General features: G+C 40.5%; 4 protein-coding genes across 21 annotated transcripts in view; 3 read left to right on the top strand and 1 right to left on the bottom strand.

The window, feature by feature from the left end:
* LOC108244131 (NLR family CARD domain-containing protein 3) overlaps nt 1-22160 on the top strand; it is a 1204881-nt gene that overhangs the window by 44941 nt on the left and 1137780 nt on the right. The window lies entirely within an intron of this gene.
* Nucleotides 884-2423, top strand: sap18 (Sin3A-associated protein). Its single transcript, XM_017437299.3, has 4 exons — nt 884-1042; nt 1760-1869; nt 1952-2074; nt 2168-2423. The coding sequence occupies exons 1-4, from the start codon at nt 971-973 to the stop codon at nt 2322-2324; spliced, it is 462 nt and encodes a 153-aa protein (XP_017292788.1). The 5' UTR covers nt 884-970; the 3' UTR covers nt 2325-2423.
* Nucleotides 3331-6317, top strand: rtraf (RNA transcription, translation and transport factor). Its single transcript, XM_017437319.2, has 8 exons — nt 3331-3497; nt 3993-4117; nt 4221-4320; nt 4868-4948; nt 5031-5119; nt 5290-5358; nt 5653-5701; nt 5788-6317. Exons 1-8 carry the CDS (start codon nt 3437-3439, stop codon nt 5940-5942), a joined length of 729 nt encoding a protein of 242 aa, XP_017292808.1. The 5' UTR covers nt 3331-3436; the 3' UTR covers nt 5943-6317.
* Nucleotides 7775-22160, bottom strand: part of nid2a (nidogen 2a (osteonidogen)) — a 55887-nt gene continuing 41501 nt past the window's right edge. For 8 of the 18 annotated variants that reach the window (XM_017437302.3, XM_017437308.3, XM_017437306.3 and 5 more), the window contains 18 exons: nt 22030-22135; nt 20272-20405; nt 20063-20168; nt 19829-19962; nt 19595-19700; nt 19108-19241; nt 18896-19001; nt 18562-18686; nt 18353-18458; nt 16008-16137; nt 15821-15921; nt 15551-15723; nt 13683-13812; nt 13438-13609; nt 12071-12228; nt 10470-10593; nt 10221-10333; nt 7775-8141 (listed from right to left, as the gene is read on the bottom strand). In XM_017437302.3, coding sequence (XP_017292791.1) covers nt 8131-8141; nt 10221-10333; nt 10470-10593; nt 12071-12228; nt 13438-13609; nt 13683-13812; nt 15551-15723; nt 15821-15921; nt 16008-16137; nt 18353-18458; nt 18562-18686; nt 18896-19001; nt 19108-19241; nt 19595-19700; nt 19829-19962; nt 20063-20168; nt 20272-20405; nt 22030-22135 — 2169 coding nt within the window. In that variant the 3' untranslated portion in view covers nt 7775-8130. The remainder of the gene's footprint in view (nt 8142-10220; nt 10334-10469; nt 10594-12070; nt 12229-13437; nt 13610-13682; nt 13813-15550; nt 15724-15820; nt 15922-16007; nt 16138-18352; nt 18459-18561; nt 18687-18895; nt 19002-19107; nt 19242-19594; nt 19701-19828; nt 19963-20062; nt 20169-20271; nt 20406-22029; nt 22136-22160) is intronic. The other 10 variants (XM_017437305.3, XM_037973803.1, XM_037973804.1 and 7 more) reach the window with 7 other exon arrangements.

Raw genomic sequence — 22160 nt, 5'->3', positions numbered from 1 at the left:
GTAGATCCTGGTGGTGTGGATCAGTGAGTCGATGTCTCGCTCACTCTTGGCATACAGCTTGATGTCATCCATGTAGAGGAGGTGACTGATGGTGGCCCCATTCTTGAGTCGGTATCCGTAGCCAGTCTTGTTGATGATTTGGCTGAGGGGGTTCAGTCCTATGCAGATCTGTTGGAATGCTACTACTCAAGTAACCCTAGTGTGTGTGTGTGTGTGTGTGTATGTATAAGTACAGCGCTAATTATCGTGACTTATAGTATAAAAGTCATTGGCTGTAGGAGTATTTGCGCTCAAGAGGTTTAGGAAATTTCCGTCCAGCAGGGGGCAGTGTCGCAGGACAAACAATCATGTCAGCATAAAAAAAGACTGTATGGCAAGTCAGTTTAACATTTAATACAGAAGCTGGTTGGAGCCCATGGGTAAATTTGCTGGTGTAGATTCTCAGTCATCCAGGCCATGGTAAATTCAAACAAAGGTGAGATGAGAAGCGAAACGTCTTCAACTACAGAATAGAAGTCCGGTTGTTTTTGTTTATTAACCTTTTTTGAATTGTCGGTGGGTAAATTGAATTTTTCCTTGTTAAAATGAACATTTTAGCTATTCAGAATACCATTTGTTCTGTACACAATTATTATTTCATATATTTCAAGCTAGTCACAAATATAGAATAGAAATGTATAATGTATAATTTGGTTTTCTAGTTTTTAACATCAAGAAAAAGGAGGAAGAATATGTTATGTGTGTTATGTTTAATTTCAGTTCTGACTAGTAGGAATGGTATTCAGATTGAAAAGACTGCTTTAAAGAAAATAAACTTTTACGTTTGGTTTAGTTATATGATACAACGACATGCCATAATTTTTACGACACTGAAACACGTCTCGCTTTACGGCCTTTTTTGTTGCTGCAGGTACAGTAAAGCATCAGTAGGTGCTGCTAAGCTAGATTGGTATAAAAGCGATAAATTAAAATGGCCCTGGAGTCGCGGATCACACAAGAGGAGATAAAGAAGGAGCCAGAAAAACCCATCGACCGGGAAAAGGTGAATATTTAAAGTTTAATCCGTCTCTTATTTAGTTTGTTTACCATCACGAGCCTCAAGCTAACTCTGTTAGCGTATGAAAGGCTAATATGAGTCTGCACGGGTGCAAACTCTAAAAGTAATTCATAATATGGTTTATATGATAAAACAACAGTTAGGTTTTGGTTGTTCTCCTTTGGTAATTTTACATTTTGCACCAGTTCAAATAAAACGGCGAAGTCATTAAAAGACTCAGCGGCGTGCTAGTGGTAGCGGCATGCTAACGCTACATGCTGCGTGAAAATACGTTTTAACTTCCTTGAAACAAAGTGTAGATATTATACATGACTGTTAGCGTTTTATTAAACATTTATCTTTTGAGCTGAGAAAAACTGGTTTAATAAAACTAAAACGTTGAATGAAATGTTCTCATGCTACATGCTAAACGGGGGGAAAATTAGTTGTAGTTACTTTATGCGTCCACCAGAGGGCGTTAATGCCTCGTACTTTGGATGTGTTCCGATACAGGCTTTCAGAATAAAAGTTCCCATTAAGTTATTGCCCTTACTTGTCAGGTTTCTTTCCGATTATTATTTTACTGGTGTTTACATTTGTTGTTCCTGCGAATCTTTAATGTATAATTTTATGCTAGTTTGCATTTTATTTAAAAAAAAAACTCCTGTAACGTTTCAAGCTATTATTGTCTGAATCATTCATTCTTCCATTTTCTTGTTTCAGACTTGCCCCCTCCTGCTGAGAGTATTCACCACCAACAGCGGCCGACATCACAGAGTAGACGAATTTTCTAGAGGCAACGTTCCTTCCAGCGAGCTCCAAATATACACGTGGTGAGACTTTAAACTCCTCTTTCTACATGTTCAACGGGTCGGCGTGTAAGGCGTAAACGAGTCTTTCGTGTGTTTGTTGCAGGATGGATGCTACGCTGAAGGAGCTAACGGGTTTGGTGAAGGAAGTGTACCCAGAAGCCAGGAAAAAAGGGACCCACTTCAGTTTCGCCATCGTCTTCCCCGATCCCAGAGGGAAAATGTACAAGTAGGTGTTACACTCCGAACAGCGGCCAACTGGCCTCGTAGGAGCCCATGTTTCTGTTTAATTTGTGTGTCTGAAACATGCCTCCGCTTTCAGGTTGAAGGACATCGGCAGCACCGTGTCGGGCAGGAAGGGTCCGGACGACTCCATGACGCTTCAGTCTCAGCGGTTCCAGATCGGAGACTATTTGGACATAGCGATCACACCCCCCAACCGAGCGCCACCCCTCGGCGTGCGCATGAGGCCTTTCTGAACACGTGTGAAAATGTACAGAAAGTCACGCATCTGTTGTCTACAAAAATTTTGACTCATTTTATACATCTTGATGTTTAATAAAACTGTTCCCCCCATAGACTCTCACTATATTTTCTTTAAATCAGTATTCACACCATTTTCCTGTTTAAACTGTCTGCTGATTTTCTTCTTTTTTTTTTTATCAAACACATAAATTGTACTATTTCAACACTTTATTTGTAATAAAACATTTTTTGCGCATTTTACCTTCTGGCTACAATTGATCTAATTTTAGCTTTTAACTGTTATGCTAATTTTGGCTACTGGTTGGTTCATTTTAGCTTTGTATTTTAGTTTGAAATAATACGTTGCTAGTTTTAGATTTTAGTTGTTTTTTTGCTAACTTTACGTTTTAGCTGATGTGCGATTTTTAGCTAAGGTCTTTGCAATTTTAGATTTCAGCTACTGGGTTTGCTAATTGTAGCTTTTACCTATTTTTGTGCTTTTTCTTTTAGCTTTTTAATTACATTTTTAAGCTAATGTGTTGCTAATAGTTTTAGCTACTAAATTTATATTTTATGACTGATGTGCTACTTTTAGCTTTTACATGCTGTATTTTCTAATTTTTAGGTTTTAGCCACTTTATTTTATTTATTTTTGTAGCTACTGTTTGGGTAAAATTAGCTTTTTTTGTTTTTAACTTTAACAGTTCAGTAAAAATTTATTTTTCAACAAAATTTAAGTAAAGTTGTTTAAACCTCAGCAGTTGAAAATATATTTTTTTTAAATCAAAACTTGTTTAAAATAAATTTCATATTTAGCAAAACATTAAGGATGTTAGCATTTTATAGCATATAAAATAATTTGAATGCCCGTTGACTTAAAATTTAAAATTGGTAAGTTTTTCACCTAAAATATAAATTGTTTACGTTAAAAAAAAAAAAAAACAAATCTACAGCTATCTAATTGACAGTACGAATTATGATCTTATTTTGAAAGTTTCCACAGGAATTTGAAGTTTCCGGCGACGCATGCGCATTAACGCACACTGTGTGCTAGCAGCGCAGTAGTCAGTAAAGGTTCCTGTTAGATCAGAAAAACGGAGATTTTTGCCAAAAAACGTGCCGTGAAATGTTCCGCAGAAAGCTAACAGCTCTGGATTATCACGATCCGACCGGGTTTGACTGTTCAGGTGAGAAACAAAAACGATATTTAACAATTGTCGGCAAGTTGTAGTGGAGCTGGGGCCAACGAGTGTGCACGTATCCCAAAATACCTGCCACTTAAAAGGCACAGAGCGAACTCCTGTGTTAAAAACATCAATTTATAGGGTTCTTCTTTGTTTTAGTAACAGTTATAGTTCGTTCACTTTAATATCTTTAAAGAATAATCCTTTAATATCACAGCTTTATTCGGCAATATTATTAAGAAAGTAGATTGAAAATACGTAAGGTATTTTGTTATTTAAATAACAAAAAACGCCCCTTTTCTGATTATGTGGTTCCATGATTGGGAACCATTCATCCTATAGGTCCTTACAGATTTGAGCAAAACTGCCCGCTTTCCCTGAGGCTGGAACTGCTTTGATTCCTTTAATATTGATAATTTGACTGTATGACATGATTTACTCTGAAGCTTCCTGTTTTTTGTTTTCTTTTTGACATTGATCATTTTGTTTTCTGCTCAGATGAAACTCAGTTCAGAAACTGCATCGTGTGGCTGGAGGACCAGAAGATCAGACACTACAAGATCGAGGACAGGGGCAGCCTGAGGAACATCCCTAGCGCAGACTGGCCCAAAGCTTACGAGAAGGTGAGGTGATCGAACCCCTTTCACCTGATCACCCCCATCAGTGGGGCTCTCATACAGGCAAGCTGGATGAGCTGTTTCTGAGCTTCCTCTGTGTTCGGTGCAGTACCTGCAGGATCTGAACTGTCCGTTTGGAGTCCAGGAGCGGAAGGAGGCGGTGGACTGGCTGCTGGGCCTGGCTGTGCGTTATGAATATGGAGACAATGGTAAGACACTGCACAGATTTGTTTTTAGAAGGGGTTCTCTCCAAAACAAGTCCCAACAGGTGAAGTACCGCTGATGACCAGCAGATGGGGGTATAATCAAAGAAATAATGCTCCCTGGACATACCAGTTTATCAGTTTTATTCTATTTCCAGTAATTATATAAGTAAAATTGTGCAATTAGCTGCTTAGGTTCAACTGTCTGTCTGTTAGCAAAATATCTCATTAACCAGTTGATGAATTTTCACAAGATTCTTTGAGAGTCAGTCCAATTCAGATGCCCACCACATCTAATCAACCTTTGTCAACACAAAAATGGCAATAGCTCAGTCAGTCTTACAGATATTGAGCTAAAATCTGGCGTGATAGTAGCTGAGAGTCATCCCTAACACATAATCTGAGCATGAGATCTTTTTTATTTCAAGTTTGATCGAAATGACTCTGTCCTTTCTCAACACGAGGCGTGAAATAGCGAACAATGGGTATTCCTTCAAGGACTTTTTGTATCTTATTTGTGTTTTTTTTTTTTGTTGTTGTTGTTTTTTTGCAGTGGAAAAGTATAAGAACTGCCAGCCGTTGGCAGCTTCTGGTAACAGCGATAAACCGGTGGATCCCCTCGTCAACCTGGACAGTAAGTCAGAACGCTCCTTTTAGTTTGTTTTGGGTTTTTTGCCTCTCCGCCGCTGACTTTTTATTTATTTACTTTTTTGCAGGTAATTCTCCTGATTTCAAAGCAGGAGTTACAGCTCTGGCGAACATCCTCAAGATCCAAAGACACGACGATTACCTGGTGATGCTGAAGGTGAGAGTTGCACAATCAGGTTGTCCTACACCCCCTCCCCCCAACCACCACCACCACCAACACTGTGGTCATATCGACAGACACTTTAAACTTTCCAGCTGCGGTCAGAATTAGGAAGTTTAATATTCTAATCAGTTTTTTTTTTTTTTTTTTTCACGTGGACCCGACAGGCCATCCGGATTCTGATCCAGGAGAGACTTTCACCCGAGGCCATCACTAAAGCCAACCAAAACAGAGAGGTAAGCTGAGCATACGTGTGCATATTACACTCTAAAAAACATACCAAGACACGTGTTTCATTTAAAGAGTCTCTCGAGCAAAGTTTTTTGGGTTTTTTTGTTTTTTTTCCTCAAGTTTGAGATTATTCTTGTAAAGTTGAATACATATAATATAATAGAATAAACTATTTCAATAATATTTATAGTTTTTACCCTCTTAAATTTTTATACGCCTGTCCTAAGAGACATATTATGTTATGGTGCTGTACATTTGTGGTACTTTGTACTATATATATTTTTATCTTATCTCTTCAGGGTGTTCCAGTAGCTTTAGACAAGCACGTTTTGGGTTTTGACACTGGAGGTGAGTGCTGATTTCATTTATTTTTTGGAAATTTAAATCTATTTGAGGCCTGACTGCCAGAAGTAAACCGTGTCGTCTCACCGCAGACGCGACCCTGAACGAAGCGGCTCAGATCCTGCGCCTGCTGCACATCGAGGAGCTGAGGGAGCTGCAGACGAAGATCAACGAGGCCATCGTCGCCGTTCAGGCCATCATCGCTGACCCCAAGACGGACCACAGGCTGGGCAAGGTTGGCAGATGAGGAAGACGAGACGGACTAAACCACGAGTGTTTTTATTTAAATTTCAGAAAAAAAGGCCTTATTTTTTTGTTGTTGTTGTTTAAGGGACATAAATGAGTTTGTATTTAATTTTTTTTGGGTCTTGCATGAAATAGGGTTGTAATAAACGAGGGTTAAAGGTCCAGATTTCAGATGCAAAGATGACATTTTCTACAACAGAAAGGATGATCTGGTATAAAAAAAAACTACTGTTTTAGTAATGGTTTCTGCTCTGAAATATGTACTCAGGTTATATTCTTGTTTTCTTGCCAGAAGGAATAAACAGTAATTTTGAGATGATTTACGTTAAGTTGGTGGAAAAACAACGCAAATATACAATTGTGTGCTTTTTTTTGACTTGTGGTTGTCTGATGGTTTATTTCTGTTCAAATACAAAAACCGTCAAAAAGGCAAAATCACCAGTCACGTTTTATTATAAATATCACATTTCCATAACGGCTAAAGATTTTAGATGGTAGTAAAAATATATATATTTCAGGGATAATACAGTAAAACACAACAGGATTGTAGTGATCTGGAAATTATTTCCAGAAATCCCTGTGTGTCAGAAAATGAATACCCAGTAACTGAGATTTGTAATTCCCAACAGCCACATAATAAATGCTAAAACTGAACAAAGAAAATACATTTAGGCTTAATAAAAACACACAATAAGTACCTTAATAGGCTACCTGCAACCTCTGCTTCGTCATGTTTTTCACATGAAACTAATTCTGATTCTAATTTCAACTTAAAGCTCAGATATTTTGGAGTGAGGTTCTGTGGAAAGGTTATGAACAGTCAATATCTGACTTGTGGAAGAAAGCTCTTCAAACTAAAACGTTTGGAGAAAAAACGTTTTGACGAGCGGAGTGGATTGCATCAATTTCACATCACAATGTTTTTTTTGCAGAGAAGCTATGTTCCTGCAGGAAGTGCTACAGCGAGTTGCTGCTATCTGTGCTGCAAAATAACCAAAAGATTCTAAGTAAAATAATTGTGTGATGCCAGATCGACAGCAATTAAAAGATAAATGTGACCTGTGCTGGCAAAATGAGTCAGGGTGCAAAAAAGGAAAAAAATATAAACTTTTGCTCTAACTGAGATTTCTATGGATACCATCCAGCAATCCCAGCCACTAAAATAGGAGATAACCTTCCTAATCTACCTTTAAATTGAAGTTTTTAAACAGATTTGTCTTCAGAAATAATCCTTTCAATTTCATTTTAAATCTGCCGTCTGCTGTAGCTCGGGGAAATTCCTTCGTATAATGTTTGGCGTCACTGTGAAGCTTGAGGAGTCCTCTTTTTCAAAATATATACGGCTGGAATTCATGTGGACATCACTCCAAACTAATAAAAATCTAGTTTATGAACTAGTTTGTTGCCAGGTGATAAATTGCCAAATTTTAAAGACTATAAATCATTTTGAAGCTTTAGAGTTAGAAAAATTTGAAAATAACTCAACAATGAAAAATTCTCCATTGTGACTGATTTTGCTAGCACGGGTAACAAATTTACCGTTTGCGTGATTCGCTGTAAAAGCTTCATGATTAAAGCTGTTTTAAGACGGCAGTAATCGACTTTCTCAACAGCGGTCGTTCAACGTCAAGCTATCTGCAACAGGTAAGATATTAACTGTACATGACCTTTCCATGAATCTTCACTAAAAGATCTGAACAATCATTTTAAAAAGAGCTAAATCAGATGTCCTTAATGCCTAATAGGAAAAAAGAACACCTTTCTCAGGATATTCAAAGTACTCAAGGAGGTGATTCTGTGATTTTAAGCCATCTGGACAAAAAAAAACAACGCTCAGTTTTATGTAAAAAGCTTTATGTCGCCGTTCTTTGGCTTCAGGAAACAACACACACACAAATTTAATTGTAGATTCAATAGAAAACTAAATAACTCACAAAAAATACAAAAATACAGTAGAAAAAAAAAAAATTCAAAATGAGGTATGAAACAAATTTACAAAACTTTGGGTTATATTTCGAAGGTGAGACGGTGGGGGGGCGGGGGTTGTAAAGTTGGCTCTGATCCGGCTTCGGGAAGCCTTCCTGGTCCCTGCCGAGTGTCCTCCGCCACGAGGGACGCCGCCTTCTGTCCACGAGTCGACCCCCAGAAACTATTAGCACCAAGCGACCCTGTGGCTGCAGGCCCCGTCGTTAGTGGCTCCCTGTGAAACGACACAAAAACACACCCTTTTTCTTTCTTTTTTAATCTCCGTGATGCCTCAACAACCGGAGGAGGCGGTTCAAAGATCCAGGTGGGAGTGTGATTTCTCTTCCTGTGTGAGTCTAATGACAAAACAAACACACTTAACAGCTCGGTACTCAATGACCACTTTGAGCCTTTTTCAACCAACTCCGGTGTTTTTCTTTTAAATCTCCTTGGAGGCTTTTTGCAGCTGCACACACCAGCGACAACCATCCCGATCAATTCGAGAGTAAGAGGGGAACAAACGAGAGCGGGTTTCGCGCCGTGACATCTGCCGGGCTGCCACTTTGAGGATCATCCTGTGTTTATTTAGAGGGCTCCGTTGCACTTTGAAGGTGTTTTCTGAAAACCCGGCTTTGAAAGGATTTGAAGCCGTCTGCAAACGTCAACACTTCAAACGTGACGCAGCCAAAGTACAGGCGGAGGGTCGTCAACAGCTGTGTAATCATGGCTCTTTGGTCTCGTGAGTCACAAGTAGAGGGTCCCGCACAGCTGTGTAATCGTTCTCGTCTGTTTTGTGAATGTATGTGGAGACGGACGGTTGAAGCCAGATGTTTACATACACCATAAAAAAAGACAACCATCAGACAAAACCTTTCCTGTTTTCTGTCAGTTGGAATTCCCCAAATTATGTCTATTTGTTTAACTTTCTTCAAAGTCACAGGTTTCCATCCATTATCTTAGTATTTGGTAGCATTTCTTTTAAACCTGTATGACTTGGGTCAAGCTTCTCTCGACAGTTTGCTGGAGTTTTGACAGAACTGAGTCAGGTTTGTCGCCTTTCCAGCTCTGCCTGCAAACTTTCTCTGGGATTATATCAGGGCTTTGTGACGGCTGACTCTGTTGTCCTCAAGCCTCTTTGTAACTAATCTGGCAGTATGCTGAGGGCCGTTGTCCATTTGAAGACCCATTTGTGTCCAAGCATTAACTTCCTGTTTGATGTCTTGAGATGCTGTTAATATTTCCACATAATGCTATTTCCTCGTGATGCCATCTATTTTGTAAAGGGCACCAGTCCCTCCTTCAGCAAAACACCCCCACATCATGATGCTGCCACCCCCGTACTTCACAGTTAGGATGGTGTTCTCAGACTAACAAGCTTCCCCTCTTTTCCCTCCAAATCTATCAATGATCATGATGGCCAAACAGTTCAGTTTTCATTTCTTCAGACCACAGGACATGTCTCCAAACATGAAGCCCTTTGTCCCTGTGTATATTTACAAACTGTAATCTGTCTTCTTTATGTTACTCTGGGAGTAATGGCTTCTTCCTCACTGAGTTTCCTTTCAGTCCGTGTTGGTTCAGGACTTTCTGACCAGCTTCAGCAGCATCTTCACAAGGTCTTCAGCTTTAGTTTTAGATTTGATTCACACATTTCACACCAAAACACGTTCATCTCAGGAACACAGAACCGTCTCCTTCCTGAGCGGTATGATGGCAGGACATTCCCATGGTGTTTATACTTCTGTATAAATGTTTGAACAGATGAACCTTCAGGTAGCTGGAAATTGTACCCAAGGATGAACCAGCGAGTTCTCTTCCTGCTATCTTTGTTGATTTCTTTGGATTTTCCCATAATGACCCACAAAGAAGCAGAGTGTTTGAGGTGAGCCTTAAAATGAATCCACAGGTGTCTCCAGGTAACCCGAATGGGGTCCGCTAACCCATCAAAAAAAAAAGCTATCCCATCTAAGTGAACTTGTGACATTATTTGGGAATTCAGCAAATACAAATAAATTCGGGAATCCTAACTGACCTAAAACAGGAAAGATTTGGTCTGATTTCATGTCAGACAGTGAGGAAAAATGGTTCTGTCTTTTAACACGGTGTATGTAAACATGTGGTTTCAACTGTACCTACACAACTACGTTACAACAGTTCAGCTTCACACATCAGACACCTTACTGCAGGTGTGAGGCTGCTGCAGGTTCAAAAGATTTTCCTTGTTAATGCTGTTTAGCACTATGTTCAGTTTGTGCCAAAGAGTGCAATAAAAAGAAAAGTATTTAGGAATAAAACATTTTTTTTTAAATCCTACCTGGTAGACAGTAGGTGGTTGCTATGGTGATGCCATACAGGTGCGAACGCTGTTCGGGCAGGTATTCATCGGTGAACTTACTGCTGTCTTTGCTCACTGCGATTACACCGTCCCTGTCAAAGGAAAGACAGAAGGAGATGCTGAGGGGGTCACACGCTGATGATCACATTGATTACTAATCAGTCACGGATGAATGGAAGGCTGGATTCTTGGAACTGCAGACACGAGAAGAAGAATACAGACAGCTACCTCCTCCAGTCAGTGTAGTAGAAGTGGTTCCTGTAGTAAACCATACTGAACGGGTAGTTCAGGCTGGGGTGGATCACTTTTCGACCTGAGCCGTTTGGAGATACACACTCCAAACGTTTTGTACCTGTTGGACAGATGGTAAGAGGAAAGATCAACGTTGTCTTTAAATACAAAGTGAACTTTTAGGCCTCTACTTTACATTTAAAGCAGAAGTGTCAAGATGTTATCATGGCACATGGAAGACAAACACTCCAAAGGTTAGACTTTGGCAGCTGAACAAAACCAATCACATTGTTTAAAGTTTATGGGGAAAAAAAGTCCACCGTCCATCAATTTTGAGGTTTTTGCCAGGATTAGGGGTTATGTTTTCATGTTTTAGGTTCATGTTTCAGTTTGGGTTTATTGTTTCTTTTATTTTGTCAGCTGATTGTCTTCTTGTTCTGTTTTTGCTCCTTGTGTTTTGTTTCCTGTCATTATTCACCTGTCCTCTGTTATCACTCATTTACCTGCCACGCCCCTCTCCACCTGCTCCTAGTTAGTTATCACTCACCTGTGCCCACTTCCCCTAATTACCTTCTGTCTTTAAAACCCGGTCATCTCCTCCATTTCCTCACTATTCCGTTGCTGCTTCATGCACTGATTGGTGCCCTTCATGTTTCGTCTCTCGAGTTTTGCCTCATGTTTGGATTTAATTTATGTTTGGTGTTCAGTTCAGATTTGCTGCTTCGTCAGCTTTTGTTTTTGTTTCTTTCTATTTTAAAATAAATTATTTTATTCCTGGGATCCAAGATGAGTCTGCACATAGGGTTCGCTGCAGTCTCCACCTAACCTGACAGTTTTGATTTGGTCTTTATCAGATTCTGTGCAAAAACAAACAACAGATTCCATACATCAATTTTCTTTACCAAGTTTTCCAGTGGGGAGCTGGTTCCAATCGCAAGGACTCATATAGACAAACAAGACAACCATTCACACTCTCACTGAAACCTTGGGACAATTTAGAGTTACCAATGAACCTAACGTGCATGTTTTTGGTCTGTGGTAGGAAACCGAAGTATCCGGAGAAAATCCACACATCAGTCATTGATTCAAAGGATTCTAGAGTCAGATGAGGCCATCTGTCCAACAGCTGAAGCTTAGACCAAACTGGGTCATGAAACAGGACAAATCTACAACAGAACGGCTGAAAATAAAAAGAATGAAGGCGATGCAATGGTTCAAAGTCCAGAATCAAATGTCTGCAAACCTCAACGAACTGAAACAACGTTTGAAAAGAAGAGCGGGCCAAAATCCCTCCACAACCATGTGAGAGACTGAGAAAGTCAAGCAAAAAACTTCAAGTTCTTATTGCTAAAGTAGGTTTCGCAAGCTACTGAATCATGGGCTGGACTTAATTTTTCACTCAGAGCTTTTCCATTTTGGTGTCCTTTCTATAACAATATGGAATCTGTTGTGAGTTTTTGAACACATGAGGCTATATTTGAATAATTTTAGAACCTGGTTTGTATTACATCCTGATATGTAAAACCCCAGAATTGAAGGAGGGTGGTCTGTCTTTTTCCCCACGACTGTCTGGTTATTATAACAGAAGTCATGTTTACCTGCATCGGCCCAGCAGATTTGTCCAGAGGAAAAGTCGTACGTCAGAGCGTTTGGCAAACCGATGCCGTCAGACACCACCACCCTGCGGTTCTGACCATCCACAGACGAACTCTCAATCTTAGGAGCCTCTCGGTTCCAGTCAGTCCAATACAGAGTACTGCAGGGAGACACAGGAGGAGGAATTACGGATCTTCTTACACTTACAGGTAATACAGGAGCTGGTTTTTGCAAGTGTTTGCACCAATAGACAAGAGGGGAAGCAAAGTGGCTTCAGGAACATGGAGCTCAAAGGACAAGAGGGGAGTTCATAGTCAGGTTACCATGGGCAACCTTTAACTTAAGCATTCTCACTGCATTTTTCAAGTCATCTGTTGGCAAAAAAAATAAAAATAAATATGGGCTCAGGCTTTCCAATCCCAAACAACCTCACAGATGTGTCGTTTTGTAAGAAATCCAGCCGTGATTGACTGTTTGGAGCATTTCAAAATACAAAACGTTTCACCGCAAACACGTTGGCAGCCCACTGGGAACTGCAGGTAACGCACACCACATGGACCTGACGGCATGCGAGGCAGCAGATGTTCGCAATACGAGTGTACACATGGTTTCGGTGCCTCACTGTGTGGGGTTTTCCGTCCCTGTGTAAGGAGAAAATTGGCTTTCTAGCGGAACACACGCATATTTGGCCTCAAGTCAGAAAATAACCCCCCCATCCCCGAACTGTCAAATCAATGACATGAAACATACACTCACGGTTTTACGATCTGTATTTAAATCATCCGTATCGATACGCACACAATCTCTTGGATAACAGTTGATTGGGTGATGAATTTGGCAAATGAAAAGCAGATGTTATTTTTGTGGTGCTGACCAACGATGGCCTCCTGCTTTCACCACAGTGTTCAGGATTAATGCCATCATTAAACCCAAGACAGACTCAGCTGGTTGCACCATCCACAGAGAGAGCACTAAAAACAGCTTGTATGAAAGAAATATCAAACACACATTGCTAATGGAACACTCCACCCAAAAACCGCAAATAACCCATCAATTTTCTCCCGTCTTACTTATAAACTCATGTTGAGTCTGATGCCTAGACACTAGACTCAACAAGTCTTGTGTGAGCTGCAGACTTTGTTGACTAGAAACAAGCATTTATTTTTTTTATGGTTTTAATACTGAGCTGAAAACCATGTGTAACATCCAAAATCCCTCAGGATGAGTTATAGTGTCCTAGTCTAGCACTTCTAGGATGTTCCACTTCACCACCAGGACGTGTGCGTGTGCGTGCATGTTTGTTCCGAGATTTATACATGGCAGAATGGAGGTCTGCGTGTTTTAAAAATGGCATTTTAAACTGTTTTACCCGGTGGATGAAACCACTATGATGGCTCGGGGATTGACCAAGTCGGTGTTGAACAGAACGCGCCTCTCGCTGCCGTCCAAGTTGGCACTTTCAATCACGTCGGGCGAGGAGTCGACCCAGAACATCAACCTACGTTTGACATCTACCGCCAGACCTTCTGGACTGACGAGATCTACAAGGAAAGCAGTGAAGTCAATGTGGAAAATTCATTAGACAAACAAAGAAGGGGAAGGGTACCGTCTTACTTGAGTTGATGACTATCTCAGGCTCAGCTCCAGACACCATCGAAGCTCGGTTAATTGTTCTTGCAGACAAATCCGTCCAATAGACTTGATTTTCTTTGCAGTCATGGGCAATTCCAACAACTATGGAACCCTGGATGTACACAAAGAATTACAACCACATCAATCTTCACATACGCCTGGTTTTAATAAGGAGCTAATAGGTTTCCACTAAATCGCTCAAAGGTGTGAACGCAAGTTAATGTTTGTAGTCATAAATACGACCAAAAACATATAAACAAACCTACGATGATGATTCAACAGCTTTTGGAACCTCTTTCAGCAGCGATAAACTGAAGTGAGGTATGGTGAGATATTTCAATCTGATGAAAGACTAAACTTTGTCTGAGCCATTGCACCAATGTGATTCTTTAGCGAGTGCGTGTATGGCCCGGAATACAGTTTTGCAAGCCGTGTATATCAAAATAGGCTGCGATTTTCATAAACTGCTCGCAAAAAACGGGTCCAAACGCAGAATTCGGTGAGACCGCAACTAAAAAAAAATCACCTGTTTGATTGCAATTTTCTTACAGTTTTGAGTCGCCAATTGGTCTCCAACGGTCACAGCCCAGTGAGATACTGGCCTCAGCTTCAGAGGAGTTTATGATCCACTCAAAGACTGCAGGGTGCCCGTGTCATGTGGTTGGTAAACAAGCCTAAATTGTTATCCAATCCGTGTATGGTTTGTTCTTTGTTTTTTTCGTTTCAAAATAAAATTGCAAACACAAAAAACAAGCATGTGTTTTTTTGTTTTTAAAACGAAATTAGAAAAACAGCAATTGCAAAAATAAAAAAGGAGTACATTTTGGGTTTTTCTTAACTGCAATGGTTAAACGATAGACAAGCTTTTATTTTGTTGTTAATTCAACAGGACCTTATGGCAGAGCCGGAAATGAAGACCTGAACTCCCGGCACATAACTTTTTCAGTTACCAGTAGGTGGCGGTAATCTACACCTTCAGTTTCTTGCCAACCACCATTAAAATCCACGAGAAGAAGAACTTTTTCAGTTAGCACTTCAGAATCTACCAGTTTAAAAATGGATCCGTTTGTCTTATTTAGAGGGAATCGACGCATTTCATTGAGAGCTGATGATCTTACCGTCAACAAGATTTCTTTAATATTCCAAGGAAGTCATTAAATCAGTACATTACCGCCACCTACTGGTAACTAAAAAAGTTATGTGCCGGGAATTCAGGTCTTCATTTCCGGTTCCACCATAAGGTCCTGTTGAATTAACAACAAAATAAAAGCTTGTCTTTGGTTTAACCATTGCAGTTAAAAAAAAAAAAACGTACCCCTTTTTTATTTTTGCAATTGCCGTTTTTTTAATTTAGTTTTAAAAACGAAAAAACAAAAGAACACATGCTTGTTTTGTTTTTGCAATTTTATTTTGAAACGAAAAAACCAAAGAACGAACCATACACGGATTTTATCCCTTCCTGCGAATAACCATTTCCATTGTCGAACGACAGACTCCAAATAATTAGGTAAAGGTGGATTCAGTGCTTCAGACTGCTTCAAGATGTTGATTCTGTTCAATGACAATTTGTTTTGCTATGCCCTGCTGCCAAAAACTGTAAAACTAAAACAGACTGTAGTTACACAGTTTATTATCTCTGGGATTCATTAGCACAAATTAAAACTTTTCATCCACATTTGCCGAAATGCTGGTGTAAGAACATCACAAAACGTTCAAAGTAGGTATGAACTCCAAACTTTCCTTCTTCTTTTACTTTTGAACATTTTACTGGATCCAACTCTATGATTAAGATGGGAAAAAAAAAACAAGAATGATAATAAAACACGGAAACTCGTGAGTCTCCATCTTACATGTAGAGTCAACAGCGTTTTGGAGCGGGAAGCATCCAGCCTGGTCCCGTTGAGAGGCAGCGCTCCTATTTTCTGCCCCTGAGCGTACAGCAGGGTCACGCCAGTGTTAGTCAGAGGTGTCACGTCTGGGCGGGGCAGCGGACGAGCAGTGGGCGGGGTCACTGTTGGGAGGCCTGGGTGGAGATTGGATGCATAAAACAATCAGTGAAGAAGAAGTAGAAGCCACGTGTAACATGATAAGACTGGAGATATAAATGACTTTGCACTTACATGCAGGTTTGACAACATCGTGTGATCGAGTTCCAGGGACTTCCCGTCCGTCCTGGTCTACACACCAACAATAAGTGGTCTCCCCGTAACACTGGACCGGACTGAGAGAACGCAGCATTCAGTCAGAAGCCTTATTTTGACATTAAAAATAATTTCAGTTGTTGTAGCATGCAGGTATGAGACAAACCTAAACTCCCCGTCAGGCTCGCACTGAGGCAAGTACTGCTGTGGATCTGGTTTCCCACCGTAATGTTCAACCAAACTGGCCCTCCACCGCTCACACACACTCTCAGGGCGGCTGCTAGAAGCTCCAGAGTCTGTAGGAAACCCAGTTATAAGCATAAGCCTGTAAAACTTTCATTCAGATCTTCTTGTGTTGACATTTTTCAATGTTTATTCAAGCTCAGTCAGCTTTCCAGCTCGCCGAGTTTATACAGCATTGAGAGCAGGGCGGCCTTATTAATGGTGTGTGTTAAAAGGGGCACATGCACACATCTTCCCTCAGTCAAAACAGTTTACCAGAATAAAGTCCTTTTAATAACTCACTTTAAAAGGAGCTCCGTAACTAAAACTGAAACCACTTTAGGTTTCTGCTCGTGTTTATCCTGCTCTTCCTCTCCTGTCTGTAAATGTCTGGAGTCAGACTCCACCAGAGACACACAGGTTTGGAAAAATACGTCCAAAGAGGAGTTTTTGCCATGAAACTTTACACTTCTTATAGTTTTGACATCAAAACGTAGCTATTTTTGTCTTTCTTCAGAACGTGTCTCTCACAACTATAGGACCGATGGTTTTCTCTCAAATTCCCCCGAAGTGCAGATGGCGCCCATCCAAACGTCCACCGATTTCCATTGTATCTGAGCTCAGAATTTTCACTTCCAAACTGGAAGCAAGGGGTCCTTTTTAACTTGTCACATCTCCGAAATAAAACATCCAAGACATAAAAATTGGCGTGTGATGATCAGACGCTTCTGTCGCTTCTGCTCAAGGAATCTTTTTCAACACGACTCAAACCCACCGGGAACACCACAGTACGCAACGTCATTTTTATCGCTTCAACAGATGCCGCTAAAACATAAAGGAAATGCGCTGTAACAACACAAATAACTGCTTGTGTGGACTTTAGCCCTACTTAAACAGAACTTGAGCAATCGGCATTTGAGCAAAAGCCATTTACCTTTTTTTTTTTGCTAATGTCTTTAAACTGATGCTATTTTGGGTCATCTATCTCTGGATATTTCTCAACCACGACAACTAATCATTCTTTATTTATGTATATATTTTGGATACAATATTGTGCTACAACTAGACAAGAGAAAAGGAATTGCCAAGAATTGTCAGCTTAGATTATTTCAAAAGTGGGGCCCAAATTACTATTAGGCTTTAAAAAAACAAAAACAAAACAAGAGTACTGTTAATGGTACATAATACTCCTGTCAGAAAACTGTCAGAGTAATCAAAACCCATAGCTGGGACCTTGACCTTTGTGACCTTGAAATCAACAGGGATCGTCCCTGTCTCCCAGCTGTGTTGTTTGACACTACTGCATTACATGTTTGAAGGGTTATCAATTTAGAGCTTAAACTAGAAATTGTTCACAGACAGATGGACAGCGCCATACCATAATACTTCCCATCTTCGGACAGGCGTTTAAAAAACTTGATCTATGTTAGAATTTCAGGCAGTAGCTGCGTTGGCACCCCTCAGACTATCTTCAGAAATCTTCTACTTCAGTAATTCTTACCATAGAAGTATTGGAATATTGTCAGATTTGTTTGGTTTTCCTTCTATTTATTCTTCCATCACACAGCCTACTGAATTCAGTGGTTTAGAAAACACAGCACTCTGACAAGTCTCCAACCCTCAGACTCATTTGCTCCGTTGGCACGAAGCTGTATCACTCAGAAGGGAACACATAAATACAGACTTCAAGTCGAGCTTAATGTGGGCGCGGTGTAAACAACAGGACTGAGGCAATTTGTGAATACAGCTGAAACTGGCAATATTTGGGGATAAATCCACTCAAACTATCTGTAATATTATAGAGGTATAAATCCAAACCCAACAGGTCATAATGAACTTTTACAACTAAAAATTGCAGCACACATATGATAAAATATGTAGTGATCAAAACAAATGGAACGAGTTGAACTGTTACACAGTAAATATATTTTATGACTAAAAATGTGTGTTTCTGTGTTGCGTGGGTTAGTCAAACTCTGTGTTTGTCACTCGGCGGGTCAGACTTGTTTTGGTTTGGCTGCTCGGCAACAGCCTGTGGCTCGTCCTACCCACGTCAGACGCTCCATTGGTCATAAATGCAATTTATAGCACCAACTGGATTCATAAAGCAGCTTCTGTGTAGGTTTAAACATGTGCACGACAGAGAGATGCAAAACAACTAAAGATGTTCCTTTCAGTTCAAAATGCAGTTCTACATAATTTGGAATTAGTTGCACACGTTTGCTATTAGGTGAGCGAATAAGTAAATTTGCTGCATTTGTTTGAGACAAAGCAAAGCAAAACTCTGACCTGGATTATTACAGTCTACACGTAGTCCACCAGGTGGAGTCCTGGTTCCTGCTCTTTCCTGACCAATGCTGTCCACACACCAACAGTGTCCAGTAGAGCCATGGCACTAGAACAATGTTAAAAGATGTGTGAATATTACTGATGCTATCAGACAGTGAGACAGCTCAATATTAAAGCACAGCAAAAAAAAGGTTTTAACAGATGCCAACCTGCTGTGACTGATAGTGTCCATGTTCATCACACTGAGGAATATAGGCTCCAACAAGAGGCTGTCCATCTGGACTGGTGGTCTGGACGCTGTCTCTGTGGTGCTCACACTGAGTTTTGGGACGATCTGTCTCGCAACAACACAAAAAAGGAAAAAAACAAGACGTTTAGCTTATTAGTCGTGAACTTTCAACTGTGAAAACTTGAATCTAACAAGTTAAAGATGCCAACTTTCCCTTCCTCTGGAACAGACTGTAAATAAGAGTCTGTATCACATGTTGACTTCTCACTACATTAAATTGCTAATAATTGCTCACAATTGGTATGAAGTGATACCTGATTTATCGCAGTCTTTTGGTGGTGTACCCGGTGGAGTCCTGGTTCCTGATCTCTCCTGCCCATTCCGGTCAACACACCAACAGTGTCCAGTGGAGTCGTAGCACTAAAACATAAATAACAACTGTTTACCTGTAGCATTTGTAACTCTTGATAAGTCACACAAAGAGTCAGGTTAAAAAAAAAAAACAGCTCTGACGCCTAATACGAACCTGTAATGGTATGTAGTGTCCATCAGCATCACACTGGGGCACATAAGCTCCAGCTATAGGATACCCCCCTGAAATGGTCGCCTCTGCTCTTTCCTTGTGGCGTTCACAGGAAGTTTTTGGGCGCTCTGGTTGATCTAAAAAACAAGGGGTATCACACAAACAATTCCCAGGAGTCACTGTGTGAAGAAACCCGCCCCAAGAGATGTTTCAATATGCTGACGATATTCAACTATAACGGCAAGGGCAGTAATTAAGTCGCCACTATTGATATAACTCATGACCCAAATGACATCTGTTACTGACATTACTTATTGTCTGAGTCTGTGCTGTATTTTCTCTGACAAATTCTCATAAAAGGTAAAAACAAGAATAAAGACCCTTGCTGAGTTTTTGTTACCAATGGAATCATCCAAAATGTTGCAGAACAATGGCATCAAATCTCAAAAAGTGCTGAAGTCATCTGAGTACAGCAATGCTGGAGCCTCACCTGTTCTGCTGCAGTCTGCACGTGGTGCACCAGGTGAAGTCCTGGTTCCTGGTCTCTCCTGTCCCCTACTGTCCACACACCAACAATGTCCAGTAGAACTATGGCACTATTATTGTAGGAAAATACATTTATTAAATTGGTACATCAACAGAATCAGCATTATTACTGATGCTGTTGATTAGTAAATTATTTCAATATTAAAACATGAAAATAAAAGTTTTAACAGATGTCAACCTGCTGTGACTGATACTGTCCATGTTCATCACACTGAGGAACATAGGCTCCAACAAGAGGAAGTCCATCTGGACTGGTGGTCTGGACGCTGTCTCTGTGGTGCTCACACTGAGTCTTAGGACGTTCTGGCTCATCTAAGGAGACACAGTAAAAGAAAACATAAAAACTGTTTTAAATTCACATCAATAAATTTAGTTTTTTTATTGAAAATTACTCTAAGAACAGATGTTATACCTTCTGTACTACAGTCTTTAGAAGCTGATCCAGGTGAAGTCCTGGTTCCTGGTCTCTCCTGTCCCCTACTGTCCACACACCAACAATATCCAGTAGACCCATGGCACTAGTAGAGTAAGAAAAGGACCGTGTTACCATTACTGTTGCTGTTGAGAAGTAAACTAATTTAATCTAAAAGCATGAAAAGGAAAGTTTTAATAGATACCAACCTGCTGTGACTGATACTGTCCATGTTCATCACACTGAGGAACATAGGCTCCTAGGAGAGGAAGTCCATCTGGACTGGTGGTCTGAACGCTGTCTCTGTGGTGCTCACACCGGGTCTTAGGACGTTCTGGCTCATCTGGGTGAAAATGAGACACACAATTTATTAGTTGTCCTGCTCAGCTTACAACTTCTCAACTGATCTTATCAACAGGCCACATCCGGCGACTGATCAGCTGTTTTTCTTCAACGTATTCAGTAAGTAAAGCCCTATTTGCCCGGGGTAAGCATTATCTGGGGATCTCATGTAATAAATAAATTACTCCCCAACGTCTGCTTTTTGTGTAGTGCATTTGCACGGGATAACTGAAGCCTCAGATTCTGCTGAAATTTACCGACATCTTCCAGATATGATGTTAACGGGCTGTGTATTGTGTAACATCCACTTAGATTGTGTGTAGCTCCAGGCAGCTGTATAGTAGGCAACAAACGGTTTACAAACAAACTATTCTTATCACACAGAGCAATGCATGATGTGAGCCACCATTTGCATGTGATTTTACTCTTTCTCTTTAACCTTTTTGTTTTTATGGTGACCGTTTGGGTTGATAGGGTTTTGCTGGCCCCGGGACACAAAAGGTTATCTATGCATTCCAGTGCAGCCTCCATTGCCAAAAACAAACAAAAATGCACCCAGGAGACAAAACACGCCTAATTACATATTGAATCCCGCCCATCGGCCTTGTCAGTAATTTATAAAGCAAAAATTCCCCCACAAATTACCTACAATATTTTGGTGAACTCCGAAGTCCTGTGATAATACTAATTCAATGCGAATAGGCATCTCTGTGATTTGGACAGAAATGGGCGGGATCTCATACATAATTAGGCGGTTCTTGTTTTTTGGGCACATTTTTATTTGTTTTTGGCAATGGAGACTGCACTGGAGTGCATAGATAACCTTTTGTGTCCCGGGCCAGCAAGACACTATCGACCCGTAACGGTTGCCATAAAAACGAAAAGGCTGAAGAGAAGGCGCAAAATCACATGCAAAGGGTGGCTCACATCATGCATTGCTCTATGCAGTAAGAATAATTTTCTTCTGTTTGTAGCCTACTATACAGCTGGCTAGCGCTATACACAATGTAAGCGGATGTTACGCAATACGCAGTCCGTAAACATCATATCCGGAAGATGTCCGTAAATTTCAGCAAAATCTCAGACTTTGGTTGTCCCGTGTGAATGCGCCACAAAAAAAGCAGACGTTAGTGAGTAATTTATTTATTACATGGGGTCCCCAGATAATGCTTATCCCATGCGAATAGGGCTTTACAGAGCACCTCACACTCCCCATAACCCTTAAAGAACCTTAGAAGTGTTTGGTCAGAACGTAACTAGTTTGTCTTTTCATGTCCTCTAACAGGTTTTAAGAGCATTCCACATTTCAAGGTTTTAAAGCAGTTTAGGAAACTCTGTCTTCTGCCTGACTGGCAGCACTCACTGGGGATGAGTACAAACGTTTGTTTAGGTACTCAAGTTTCACCTGGTCCACAGCTGTACACACTTGTCATTTCAGCGTTAGTGGCTACAGTCTGTTTCTTCAAGCTGCAGTCCTATTGACCAACCCTTATTGCTGGGTTCCTGCAGCTCATTCAGAACCTGCAACAACTGACTTGATATTATCCATCTTCTGCCCTCCTTCCAGGTGAGAGACAGTTTTCGAATGCATTTAGATTTTAAGAATTGATGAGTTAGAGCCTCACCTGTTCTGCTGCAGTCTACACGTGGTGCACCAGGTGAAGTTCTGGTTCCTGGTCTCTCCTGTCCTCTACTGTCCACACACCAACAATGTCCAGTAGAACCATGGCACTAGTATTGTAGGAAAAGACAATGT

This window comes from Kryptolebias marmoratus, linkage group LG23 (genome assembly GCF_001649575.2).
Source record: "Kryptolebias marmoratus isolate JLee-2015 linkage group LG23, ASM164957v2, whole genome shotgun sequence".
Classification (NCBI taxonomy): Eukaryota; Metazoa; Chordata; class Actinopteri; order Cyprinodontiformes; family Rivulidae; genus Kryptolebias; species Kryptolebias marmoratus.
The sequence above is the reverse complement of the archived record's forward strand: the minus strand, read 5'-3'. Positions and strand labels throughout refer to the sequence as shown.

What these genes read in the sequence shown, in the direction of transcription:
- sap18 (XM_017437299.3), top strand. Translation starts at nt 971, where the DNA reads ATGGCCCTGGAGTCGCGGATCACACAAGAGGAGATAAAGAAGGAGCCA. An exon ending in AACCCATCGACCGGGAAAAG is followed by an intron (nt 1,043 to 1,759) that starts GTGAATATTTAA and finishes TTCTTGTTTCAG; the next exon opens with ACTTGCCCCCTCCTGCTGAG. An exon ending in GAGCTCCAAATATACACGTG is followed by an intron (nt 1,870 to 1,951) that starts GTGAGACTTTAA and finishes TGTTTGTTGCAG; the next exon opens with GATGGATGCTACGCTGAAGG.
- rtraf (XM_017437319.2), top strand. Translation starts at nt 3,437, where the DNA reads ATGTTCCGCAGAAAGCTAACAGCTCTGGATTATCACGATCCGACCGGG. An exon ending in ATTACCTGGTGATGCTGAAG is followed by an intron (nt 5,120 to 5,289) that starts GTGAGAGTTGCA and finishes TGGACCCGACAG; the next exon opens with GCCATCCGGATTCTGATCCA. An exon ending in TTTGGGTTTTGACACTGGAG is followed by an intron (nt 5,702 to 5,787) that starts GTGAGTGCTGAT and finishes GTCTCACCGCAG; the next exon opens with ACGCGACCCTGAACGAAGCG.